Genomic DNA, 12422 nt, shown 5'->3' with positions numbered 1-12422 from the left:
ATGTCTGAAGAGCAGTGTTCTCCTTCAGCCCTAGTTGAACAACAGTCTTAGCAGTTTCACTGAAGAAAATCCTCCTCTTTGCTGTGGGGCCCTTTATGCCTTCCCCAGTAGCAGCAAGCTCCTGGGGCACATCTTGGCTCCGCAGTGAAAGCATTGCGCACCCTGCACAGGAAAGCATGTCAGACGAGATTATTGCTATAAAAAGCAGCAGAGCGGGTCAAGCCTACGAATGGTTGGCGCAGAAATGACAGACCATAAGGCTGTGTGTCTAAGGCGAGCACCTGTTCAGAACGAGGCTACGCACCATACAGAGACGCCAAGCCATCAGGCACCAGAACAGGCTCTGCCTCACTCCAAGCGTGGCAGAGAGATCATGTGGGCCGGTGGTAAAACACAAAGCAAGCCCCTACAGATAGTTCAAGCAGGAGACAAGACGCCTTTAAGGATGTGCTCCCGCTTAACGAATGTTTCCATGGAAATGTAAAGTTTAATAACATCAAGATCTGGTATGAATAGAATGAAGTGGTTCAAACCAAATACTTACAAATTCAATGACAGGACTTTATGGCAAACATAAAAAGTGCCAAACGAAAATGGTTCATGATTTATTGATCTAGAAGCGTCCTATGCCTAAGGGGCATCCCTACTGCTCTGTAAACAATCGGGAAACTTGCTTTGCTCCTTATATTCGCAATACAAAAGTAATTCTTCAGAGAGAAATCAGAATGTTCGAGATAAATGGCATAAAAGAGAATCCTGGTAACATCAATTGGGGGAACTTCATCCTCGTCACGCATACGAAAATTGCCTAATTGTACATAGTAGTTCATGGTTTGCAGCACGAAGCCGATATATGCTCAGAACTACCCAAATGAAGAATTCAGAGCCTTTTTAGCAATTTGTTTCCAGTGGTATGGAGCCACTAGAGATTGACAAATTATACCAATTGCAGAAAAAATATGGTGGGATTACTTTAGAGGAAAAATCTGGAACGAGTGGTGAAAATAATGAACTCTGAAGGTACGTAGTTGGACAACATGGGACGATACTATTAGCAAAGACGTAAATGCAGCGATATCAAAATGGGGTCATTCCAGGGTAGGACCAGATGATCTAGTTCCAAAAGTATTTCAACCAAGGGCAAATCTTTGGGCAGAGATCTTGTCTACTTTATTGAACAATTGTATAAAAATGGTCTTTAACACCTTTGTCTTGGGCTACGAATCTAACTGTACCCCTATTTAAAAAGGGTTTGCGAAGTTTGCCAGAGAATTCTCACCCACTTGCGCTGCTGGATACAGCTGGAAAAATCTTTGCATCATGTGTATTAAACAGATTGCACAAATGGTTAAACAAACATTCAGTTTTAGAGTTTTGATAAATGGGTTTTAGAATAGGCTTTGCTGCCCACATTTGTGGTTTCGTCCTGAAGCGTCTTGAGCAAATAACATGCCATGAGATGATGCTGTGTGTGGGCTTTCTGGACTACATGACCAATAGATGGGGTACTCTTTGGTGATGCAACATTTCACAGGGCTTGTTAAAACATGAATTACGACATTCAAACACCCCTATGCAAGTCTGGCTTAATGATCAGGGAGATTCTCCACCGAACAGCCTAACGCAGAGGGGTTTAAGGCAACAGTGTCTTTTTAACCATTGTGACATTAGGGACATGTGCTGGGGAAATCCAAAATCTGGTTGCAAAGGTTGGGATCGGTGCGTATTCTTTGGCTAGCATTCACAGATAATATTTTAACAAGTAAAACACCTTTGGGACTCCAGTGTAGTCGCAAACTAGTAAGTAAACACTCTGCGGAACATGCCTTGGACTTACATCGGGAAAATAAAAGTGATGGTCCTGGGCCTGGTCACGCATAAAAACAGAAAATTGAAATAGAATGGAAACAGCTCTAGGTGGTAGACGTTTACATATCTGGGTTTTCAGTTCACCATAAGCTACTGATGAATTATTGGAGAAAAAAAAAATATATATACCCAGTTTTGGCCAAACTGAAAATAATTTAAATTATGCTGAATTTTCATAGGTTACCTTGTTAACTGCGTATTGAACGAGAGGGATATGCTACCAATAATATTGTATGTTATCAAAAATTAAACTCGGCCGGGGGTTTTAAATAAGTGAAGGGGTACACCTTGATATATCGGTGGGGTCCAGTCCATGCTAGAAGTGAGCTGGCGTTACATTCTTTACTGGCATGGATGGAGAAACGCAGGCTAATGTTATATGCCAAAATCACTTATAATGATGATGCGGTTGACAGGTATGGTATCTTTAAAGGGTGTCTGGGGGGGGTGGGTTGACCTAAGAGGGTCATTGCAAAGTAGTTGATGATTTTCTTAAAGATTGTCTGGGTTTCTTAAAAAGTATTAGTGAAAAGGAGGATGCCCTGGAGAATATTGCAACCTTTAGGAAAGAAGTGTTTAATAAAATTGACTTATGGGATCAGAAGTGCAATTATGACCAGCTGAAAGAGAAGACCTACCCAAGAGAATATATCCATGTATTCCTGGCTTTTAAAATGCATCCAATGTATTGTATTCAATTTCCAAATGGGAAATGTGCAAGAATTTTTATGAGGTTCAGATTAAATTTATTACCAACACATGAATGAAGTAATGGAACTCAATGCACGTTATTGGAGGATTCCAGAAAGGAGGCCCTGCTTGGGGACTTTGAGCCACTTTGTTGATTTCCGTTAATTGACTAGTATGAATTTTAAACTGTGGTCACTTTGAACATAATGTGCTTATTTTGAATAATGATTAATTTAGGAAAAGATTGATGGCAGGAACCAAATATTGCTTGTGATTTGGAAATGTTATTAACAGTATGCATTTTAAAGGGCAATTAGGGACGGTTTTCTTTGAATGGTTTATGTGAATGATTTTGGATGCGATTTGAATTATGGGGAATTCTGGTGAATAGGAAAGTAGCCCACTTGATCTGACTGGAAATCCACACATGGGCTTGGCTCACACCCTGGAATTTCATTCATATTCCTGTTTAAGTCACCTAAAAGGAGATCATAAACAAGGCACATTAGCCCCATAACCATCGCACCTAGTAACATTGCTGGCTCAATCTTTCAGAGATTCTGCACACTAAGGAGACTGTGTTAAGATATGGCCTTGTGAAGGAGGAGGGGGCTGCCATGTGAACCAGAGAGAAGCATCTAGACACTTACTGTTAAAGTGTGCATTTTTTTAAGCCGTTAAGAGAAAGAGCCTTTCCTAAGTTCTTAAAGGACTTTAGCACATTTTCAGCAGGCTACATGGAACTACTATTGTTTATCAGGCACAACGAATTCTATAGTAAATGCAGTTATACATTTATTTCGGCTCCGAGTATGAACATTAACATCATTTCTTTTTTTACTTTTTCTCTGTTTTTATCGGTTTTAAATGTATGATGTAATGTGGTTATTTTAATTTTTTCTTTACTGATTAATTTGACGACAATGGTATAAGTTGAATTTGTTTTTAAGCAACAAAAAAAAGTGTAATTGAATAGTACTTTTGTGTTTATGACATTTAGCAGGTTTAATGTAAACCATAATGCTTTGTATAAACAATTTTAAAAACTTTGAAAAAGTCAATGAATTAGCATGGCGGTGTGTCATTTTTTGGAGGGGGGGGGGATACTCTGTCCGTGCCTCTGCAGCTGCAAAAAAATACACACTTTCAGTAACCCACGGCTACCAAGTGCCGAGCAGTTGGACAGTCCACCCCGCCGCACGGAGGCTCTCAATTCCCACAATAGCCCATATATAGCCTAACACTGTGCCAGCTCTGCCAAGACAGTAGAACAAAGTCCCCTTATGAGGCTCAATCTGCAGCCCACAGGAGCATACAGCCTCAAGTGTGGCACACACTACCTTTCAAAGTTCACACAAAGACCCTGCAAGGTCCTCTTTGCCGCATAGTAGAACAAACCCCCTGTGAGGCCCCTCTGTTAGCAACAAGAGGCCAGAGCCCATCTTTGAGTTACTCTACCATCTACAGCAGCACAAGGCCCCTTTTCAGCCCCTCTACCTTGTACAGCAGGACTAGCTCTCTTAGTTCATATGCCCTACACAGTGGCACAAGGCCCCTTTCTGTGCCTATCCCTTCTACAGAAGCAGAATACCCCTTCAGTGCCTATGCCCTGTACAGCGACCCAGGCCCCTTTCAGACCCCTGCCTTCTACAGCAGCACACGGCCCATTTTATTTCCTCTGCCTTCTACAGCAGCACAAGGCCCATTTTCTTTCATCTGCCTTCTACAGCAGCACAAGGCCCCTTTTCAGTCCTTCTGTCTTGTACAGCAGGACTAGCTCTCTTTTAGTTCATATGCCCTACACTGAGGCACAAGGCCTCTTTCTGTGCCTATCCCTTCTACAGAAGCAGAATACCCCTTCAGTGCCTATGCCCTGTACAGCGACCCAGGCCCCTTTCAGACCCCTGCCTTCTACAGCAGCACAAGGCCCCTTTTCAGTCCTTCTGCCTTGTACAGCAGGACTAGCTCTCTTTTAGTTCATATGCCCTACACAGAGGCACAAGGCCTCTTTCTGTACCTACCCCTTCTACAGAAGCACAATACCCCTTTAGTGCCTATGCCCTGTACAGCGACCCACGGCCCATTTTATTTCCTCTGCCTTCTACAGCAGCACAAGGCCCATTTTATTTCCTCTGCCTTCTACAGCAGCACACGGCCCATTTGATTTCCTCTGCCTTCTACAGCAGCACAAGGCCCATTTTCTTTCCTCTGCCTTCTACAGCAGCACAAGACCCATTTCATTTCCTACAAGGCCCCTTCCTGTGCCCATCCCTTCTACAGAAGCACAATACCCCTTCAGTGCCTATGCCCTGTACAGCGACCCACGGCCCATTTTATTTCATCTGCCTTCTACAGCAGCACAAGGCCCATTTTATTTCCTCTGCCTTCTACAGCAGCACAATGCCCATTTTATTTCCTGTGCCTTCTAAAGCAGCGCACGGCCCATTTTATTTCCTCTGCCTTCTACAGCAGCACACGGCCCATTTTATTTCCTCTGCCTTCTACAGCAGCACAAGGCCCATTTTCTTTCCTCTGCCTTCTACAGCAGCACAAGACCCATTTTATTTCCTCTGCCTTCTACAGCAGCACACGACCCATTTTATTTCATCTGCCTTCTACAGCAGCACACGGCCCATTTTCTTTCCTCTGCCTTCTACAGCAGCACAAGACCCATTTTATTTCCTCTGCCTTCTACAGCAGCACACGGCCCATTTTATTTCCTCTGCCTTCTACAGCAGCACACGACCCATTTTATTTCCTCTGCCTTCTACAGCAGCACACAGTCCATTTTCTTTCCTCTGCCTTTCAGTGCAGCAGAAGCCCCTTTTAAGTTTCTGCCCGAGGCCCTTTCATTCCCTCTGCATTCTACAGAAACACAATGCCCCCTTCTTGAGAGAGCTCACCATTGTTTAACTTTGTATTGAGTGCTCCCCCATTTCCTGTGTTTTCCCCTATATTTCTCCAGAGTTCCATCTCGGTCTTCCCTCACCACCTTTGGAAAGGACACTTTAAGGCATGCTGCTTACAGCTCTGTAACCTCTTTATGTTGCATTTGTATTCCCCATTATTTTATCAATATCCCCTGTTGTCCTGGGGACCTCCCGAAACAAGAATTGGACAATTAGTACTGTTGTGTACATTTCTTTTTAAAAACATTGACAAAAGCATCTCAAACCCATGGTTGACCAATTAAAACACACTATCACTTGATACAAAAGAATCCTTTGTTTAACAAAAAACATGTAAAATTATGGTGTTTAAGAACAGTGGCCCCCCCCCTGGCCGCCGGAGCTACTTACACAGATTGGACAAGCCATTTTACATAAGATGTTAAACCGATGTTTCCTGCGGTCAGTCGCTGTGCACTTCCTGTCCTACCCGGCAGCCAGCCCTGATGGTTCCCAGCAGCTCCAGTCCTTCACAACAGCATCAATGAGCAGGGATTTGGGCATGGCCAAGCTGCTGGCCCTTGGGGGTCCTCTGACCTCACAAAGGGCAGTAGCAGCAGCTGCCTGCAGCCTAGGCTACATCATTGAAACAAGGCCTAGCTGTGGTGGGCATTTGCCTTGGGACTGAGGCAGGCTCCACACAGCAGTGCTTGGAATTTAGTGCAGGTTGAAAGTAACAGAAAAACATAAATGGTGGAAATATGAAGGGCTTGACAAGTGAAAGCCAAGCCCATGGCAAGGTAATAGCCAAAGGCCAAGACCCTATTTATGTATTTATTTTGGTCATTTATAGAGCGTGCTAAACCCATAGCCATCAAGGGGCTGTCACAATCACGCTCACACCTACATTCAAGGCCCACCCCCTATGATAGCCAATCATAAGCCTTTCCACATATCAGAAACAAGTCAAGGGAACATGTTTGCAGAATTGACACAGCGACCCGTGAGCCCCAACGGAGCCATGCAAAGGATGCTCAGGGATTTACCTCAGTCTTCAACGATCCAATCTCAGTCATCAAGCACTCCAGTTTCTTGTCATAGGCTTGCATTCTCGAGCGGACTTGCGCTTCCTCGTCCGTCGAGAGGTCACATGAACGGCTAGACGACATCTTTTCTAGTACTGGGGGTGTTATTTCGAGGCGATGGGTTGTGCCCTGGCAAAGAAAGAGAAGACCGGAACCTTTAAGCTGGAGGCTTTTAGGAGATACTAATACCTTTCAACTTTGTTGTGAGTGGGCATACGTATGGGGGAGTGGCCCAAGAAGAGAGAGGGGGGCGACAGCAAGAGTGGTAGTGTGCTTACATGCTTGCAAGCAAGAAGGGATGCATGCTTGTGTGCGGTGCAGGGTAGGAGCACATGTGCTATGTCGATGCATCAGATCTTTGAGAGCAAGAACCACACAACCACAGCTCTGGGATAGGAGATTCTAGTCACAAAACACTTTATAAGCAGAGGCTGCAGGTCCCCATGTTTGATACACCAGAGGGTCTGGGAATTCTGATCGAAGGTACCCTTTCAATAGAACACCACCCTGGCACGACTGCGGTCAGAAAAGAATGGACACCATTCAGGTGTCCACGCATGCCAGTTTCCAACACTTCCTAGATGCTCTGGCTCATGACCCAAGCGGTTTTTAGATCCAGAATAAACACTCAGATGTTCTTGCTATGGAAGGATGTTCTGGAGGATCATGTGCTGCAGAAACAACTGTAAACTCACACACTGCGCTGTTGGAACACAGAAGGCAGAAGAAAGTCTGAAGTAGAAACAGGGAACCCTCCGAGGGCATGTATCATTGTCTTGGGAATGTCGTGTGTTCCGGAAAGGCCGTCCCTGCCCATTCCATTCCATGGAATATATTCCCAGTGTATGCCCCGTGTGACAACATCCCTGTAATTGACCATTTAACAATGTGGCAGATCGATAGGAGTTCGTGAGATCTGCTACTCAAAGCTTTATTTCACAGCAGGCTCTGGGATGGTGGGGCACCAGCCACCATCCTCGTGCCTTTGTGATCTCATCACATGCACTCAGCAGGCAAAGACAGACAAACTGTGCCCAGGACCTTTATTAATACCTACCACCTCAATCTCAGCACACTTCTGAAAACAGTACCTTTAAGACGGAACTGGGCCGTGCCATAGAAGCCCAGATGTTCTGCTTAGGTAAAGCTGCACCAGGGCCCACACACTACAATAAGATGACCAATCCATGGCTTCTGCTCCCAAGCCTATGACATAACAATCCAAAAGGACGGGCTGTCATAATAATGGGGAGGGGGTCAGAAAACACAAAGCTCGACAAAATGTGTGTGGTGTGCAGGGGAATGGCTACGAAATCTGTATAGCAAAGGAAATGGTTAAGAAAAAAAACAATCAACATGAACAATAGAAAGAGTTCTTTGCCACATGTTTCCTGGGGCTGTAAAAAAGATACTGCATTTGCCAAAGGTAGGCACATATTTTCAAAGATAAGATGCATGCTTCCAGAGAGGTGTTCCATGAATCCAGGAGGTTCTGTATACTGCCATAGAAGTACAGCATCTTACCAGTGGGGTAGTGTATTCTAGCAAGAGAAGAGGCTGCCTGCTAGCCACAGGAGCAACGTGCCAGGCTTCCACAGAGGTACAGCATCTTGCCAGTGGGGTAGTGCATTCTACCAAGAGAAGAAGCTGCCTGTTAGCCACAGGAGCAACGTGCCAGGCTTCCATAGAGGTACAGCATCTTACCAGTGGCGTAGTGCATGCTAGCAAAAGAAGAGGCTGCCTGCTAGCCGCAGGAGCAATGTGCCAGGCTTCCATAGAGGTACAGCATCTTACCAGTGGGGTAGTGTATTCTAGCAAGAGAAGAGGCTGCCTGCTAGCCACAGGAGCAACGTGCCAGGCTTCCATAGAGGTACAGCATCTTACCAGTGGGGTAGTGCATTCTAGCAAGAGAAGAAGCTGCCTGCTAGCCACAGGAGCAACATGCCAGGCTTCCATAGAGGTACAGCATCTTACCAGTGGGGTAGTGCATTCTACCAAGAGAAGAAGCTGCCTGTTAGCCACAGGAGCAACGTGCCAGGCTTCCATAGAGGTACAGCATCTTACCAGTGGGGTAGTGCATGGTAGCAAAAGAAGAGGCTGCCTGCTAGCCACAGGAGCAATGTGCCAGGCTTCCATAGAGGTACAGCATCTTACCAGTGGGGTAGTGCATTCTACCAAGAGAAGAAGCTGCCTGTTAGCCACGGGAGCAACGTGCCAGGCTTCCACAGAGGTACAGCATCTTACCAGTGGGGTAGTGCATTCTAGCAAGAGAAGAAGCTGTCTGCTAGCCACAGGACCAACGTGCCAGGCTTCCATAGAGGTACAGCATCTTACCAGTGGGGTAGTGCATTCTAGCAAGAGAAGAAGCTGTCTGCTAGCCACAGGACCAACGTGCCAGGCTTCCATAGAGGTACAGCATCTTACCAGTGGGGTAGTGCATGCTAGCAAGAGAAGAGGCTGCCTGCTAGCCACAGGAGCAACGTGCCAGGCTTCCATAGAGGTACAGCATCTTACCAGTGGGGTAGTGTATTCTAGCAAGAGAAGAGGCTGCCTGCTAGCCACAGGAGCAACGTGCCAGGCTTCCACAGAGGTACAGCATCTTACCAGTGGGGTAGTGCATTCTACCAAGAGATGAAGCTGCCTGTTAGCCACAGGAGCAACGTGCCAGGCTTCCATAGAGGTACAGCATCTTACCAGTGGGGTAGTGCATTCTAGCAAGAGAAGAAGCTGCCTGCTAGCCACAGGAGCAACGTGACAGGCTTCCATAGAGGTACAGCATCTTACCAGTGGGGTAGTGCATGCTAGCAAGAGAAGAGGCTGCCTGCTAGCCACAGGAGCAACGTGCCAGGCTTCCATAGAGGTACAGCATCTTACCAGTGGGGTAGTGCATGCTAGCAATAGAAGAGGCTGCCTGCTAGCCACAGGAGCAACGTGCCAGGCTTCCATAGAGGTACAGCATCTTACCAGTGGGGTTGTGCATGCTAGCAAGAGAAGAGGCTGCCTGCTAGCCACAGGAGCAACGTGCAAGGCTTCCATAGAGGTACAGCATCTTACCAGTGGGGTAGTGCATTCTACCGAGAGAAGAGGCTTCCTGCTAGCCACAGGAGCAACGTGCCAGGCTTCCATAGAGGTACAGCATCTTACCAGTGGGGTAGTGCATGCTAGCAAGAGAAGAGGCTGCCTGCTAGCCACAGGAGCAACGTGCCAGGCTTCCATAGAGGTACAGCATCTTACCAGTGGGGTAGTGCATGCTAGCAAGAGAAGAGGCTGCCTGCTAGCCACAGGAGCAACGTGCCAGGCTTCCATAGAGGTACAGCATCTTACCAGTGGGGTAGTGCATTCTACCAAGAGAAGAGGCTGCCTGTTAGCCACAGGAGCAACGTGCCAGGCTTCCACAGAGGTACAGCATCTTACCAGTGGGGTGGTGCATTCTAGCAAGAGAAGAGGCTGCCTGCTAGCCACAGGAGCAACGAGCCAGGCTTCCACAGAGGTACAGCATCTTACCAGTGGGTGGTGCATTCTACCAAGAGAAGAAGCTGCCTGCTAGCCACAGGAGCAACGTGCCAGGCTTCCATAGAGGTACAGCATCTTACCAGTGGGGTGGTGCATGCTAGCAATAGAAGAAGCTGCCTGCTAGCCACAGGAGCAACGTGCCAGGCTTCCATAGAGGTACAGCATCCTACCAGTGGGGTTGTGCATGTTAGCAATAGAAGAAGCTGCCTGCTAGCCACAGGAGCAACGTGCCAGGCTTCCATAGAGGTACAGCATTTTACCAGTGGGGTGGTGCATTCTACCAAGAGAAGAAGCTGCCTGCTAGCCACAGGAGCAACGTGCCAGGCTTCCATAGAGGTACAGCATCTTACCAGTGGGGTGGTGCATGCTAGCAATAGAAGAAGCTGCCTGCTAGCCACAGGAGCAACGTGCCAGGCTTCCATAGAGGTACAGCATCTTACCAGTGGGGTGGTGCATGCTAGCAATAGAAGAAGCTGCCTGCTAGCCACAGGAGCAACGTGCCAGGCTTCCATAGAGGTACAGCATCTTACCAGTGGGGTAGTGCATGTTAGCAATAGAAGAAGTTGCCTGCTAGCCACAGGAGCAACGTGCCAGGCTTCCATAGAGGTACAGCATCTTACCAGTGGGGTGGTGCATGCTAGCAAGAGAAGAGGCTGCCTGCTAGCCACAGGAGCAACGTGCCAGGCTTCCATAGAGGTACAGCATCTTACCAGTGGGGTAGTGCATGTTAGCAATAGAAGAAGTTGCCTGCTAGCCACAGGAGCAACGTGCCAGGCTTCCATAGAGGTACAGCATCTTACCAGTGGGGTGGTGCATGCTAGCAAGAGAAGAGGCTGCCTGCTAGCCACAGGAGCAACGTGCCAGGCTTCCATAGAGGTACAGCATCTTACCAGTGGGGTGGTGCATGCTAGCAATAGAAGAAGCTGCCTGCTAGCCACAGGAGCAACGTGCCAGGCTTCCATAGAGGTACAGCATCTTACCAGTGGGGTAGTGCATGCTAGCAATAGAAGAAGCTGCCTGCTAGCCACAGGAGCAACGTGCCAGGCTTCCATAGAGGTACAGCATCTTACCAGTGGGGTGGTGCATGCTAGCAAGAGAAGAGGCTGCCTGCTAGCCACAGGAGCAACGTGCCAGGCTTCCATAGAGGTACAGCATCTTACCAGTGGGGTGGTGCATTCTAGCAAGAGAAGAGGCTGCCTGCTAGCCACAGGAGCAACGTGCCAGGCTTCCATAGAGGTACAGCATCTTACCAGTGGGGTAGTGCATTCTACCAAGAGAAGAAGCTGCCTGTTAGCCACGGGAGCAACGTGCCAGGCTTCCACAGAGGTACAGCATCTTACCAGTGGGGTAGTGCATTCTAGCAAGAGAAGAAGCTGTCTGCTAGCCACAGGACCAACGTGCCAGGCTTCCATAGAGGTACAGCATCTTACCAGTGGGGTAGTGCATTCTAGCAAGAGAAGAAGCTGTCTGCTAGCCACAGGACCAATGTGCCAGGCTTCCATAGAGGTACAGCATCTTACCAGTGGGGTAGTGCATGCTAGCAAGAGAAGAGGCTGCCTGCTAGCCACAGGAGCAACGTGCCAGGCTTCCATAGAGGTACAGCATCTTACCAGTGGGGTAGTGTATTCTAGCAAGAGAAGAGGCTGCCTGCTAGCCACAGGAGCAACATGCCAGGCTTCCACAGAGGTACAGCATCTTACCAGTGGGGTAGTGCATTCTACCAAGAGATGAAGCTGCCTGTTAGCCACAGGAGCAACGTGCCAGGCTTCCATAGAGGTACAGCATCTTACCAGTGGGGTAGTGCATTCTAGCAAGAGAAGAAGCTGCCTGCTAGCCACAGGAGCAACGTGACAGGCTTCCATAGAGGTACAGCATCTTACCAGTGGGGTAGTGCATGCTAGCAAGAGAAGAGGCTGCCTGCTAGCCACAGGAGCAACGTGCCAGGCTTCCATAGAGGTACAGCATCTTACCAGTGGGGTGGTGCATGCTAGCAATAGAAGAGGCTGCCTGCTAGCCAAAGGAGCAACGTGCCAGGCTTCCATAGAGGTACAGCATTTTACCAGTGGGGTTGTGCATGCTAGCAAGAGAAGAGGCTGCCTGCTAGCCACAGGAGCAACGTGCAAGGCTTCCATAGAGGTACAGCATCTTACCAGTGGGGTAGTGCATTCTACCGAGAGAAGAGGCTGCCTGCTAGCCACAGGAGCAACGTGCCAGGCTTCCATAGAGGTACAGCATCTTACCAGTGGGGTAGTGCATGCTAGCAAGAGAAGAGGCTGCCTGCTAGCCACAGGAGCAACGTGCCAGGCTTCCATAGAGGTACAGCATCTTACCAGTGGGGTAGTGCATGCTAGCAAGAGAAGAGGCTGCCTGCTAGCCA

The 12422-nt window shown here is 47.8% G+C and overlaps 1 protein-coding gene across 2 annotated transcripts in view; it reads right to left on the bottom strand.

The window, feature by feature from the left end:
* The window catches only part of ODF2 (outer dense fiber of sperm tails 2), a 1029707-nt gene that overhangs the window by 602223 nt on the left and 415062 nt on the right, over positions 1-12422 (bottom strand). For both annotated transcript variants that reach the window (XM_069609164.1, XM_069609165.1), the window contains one exon: positions 6494-6661. In XM_069609164.1, the coding sequence (XP_069465265.1) occupies positions 6494-6661 (168 nt within the window). The remainder of the gene's footprint in view (positions 1-6493; positions 6662-12422) is intronic.

Source organism: Ambystoma mexicanum, chromosome 8 (assembly GCF_040938575.1).
Source record: "Ambystoma mexicanum isolate Mex_15411 chromosome 8, UKY_AmexF1_1, whole genome shotgun sequence".
In the NCBI taxonomy this organism is placed as follows: Eukaryota; Metazoa; Chordata; class Amphibia; order Caudata; family Ambystomatidae; genus Ambystoma; species Ambystoma mexicanum.
Note: the sequence above shows the minus strand (reverse complement) of the source record. Positions and strands in the feature narration are given on the sequence as shown.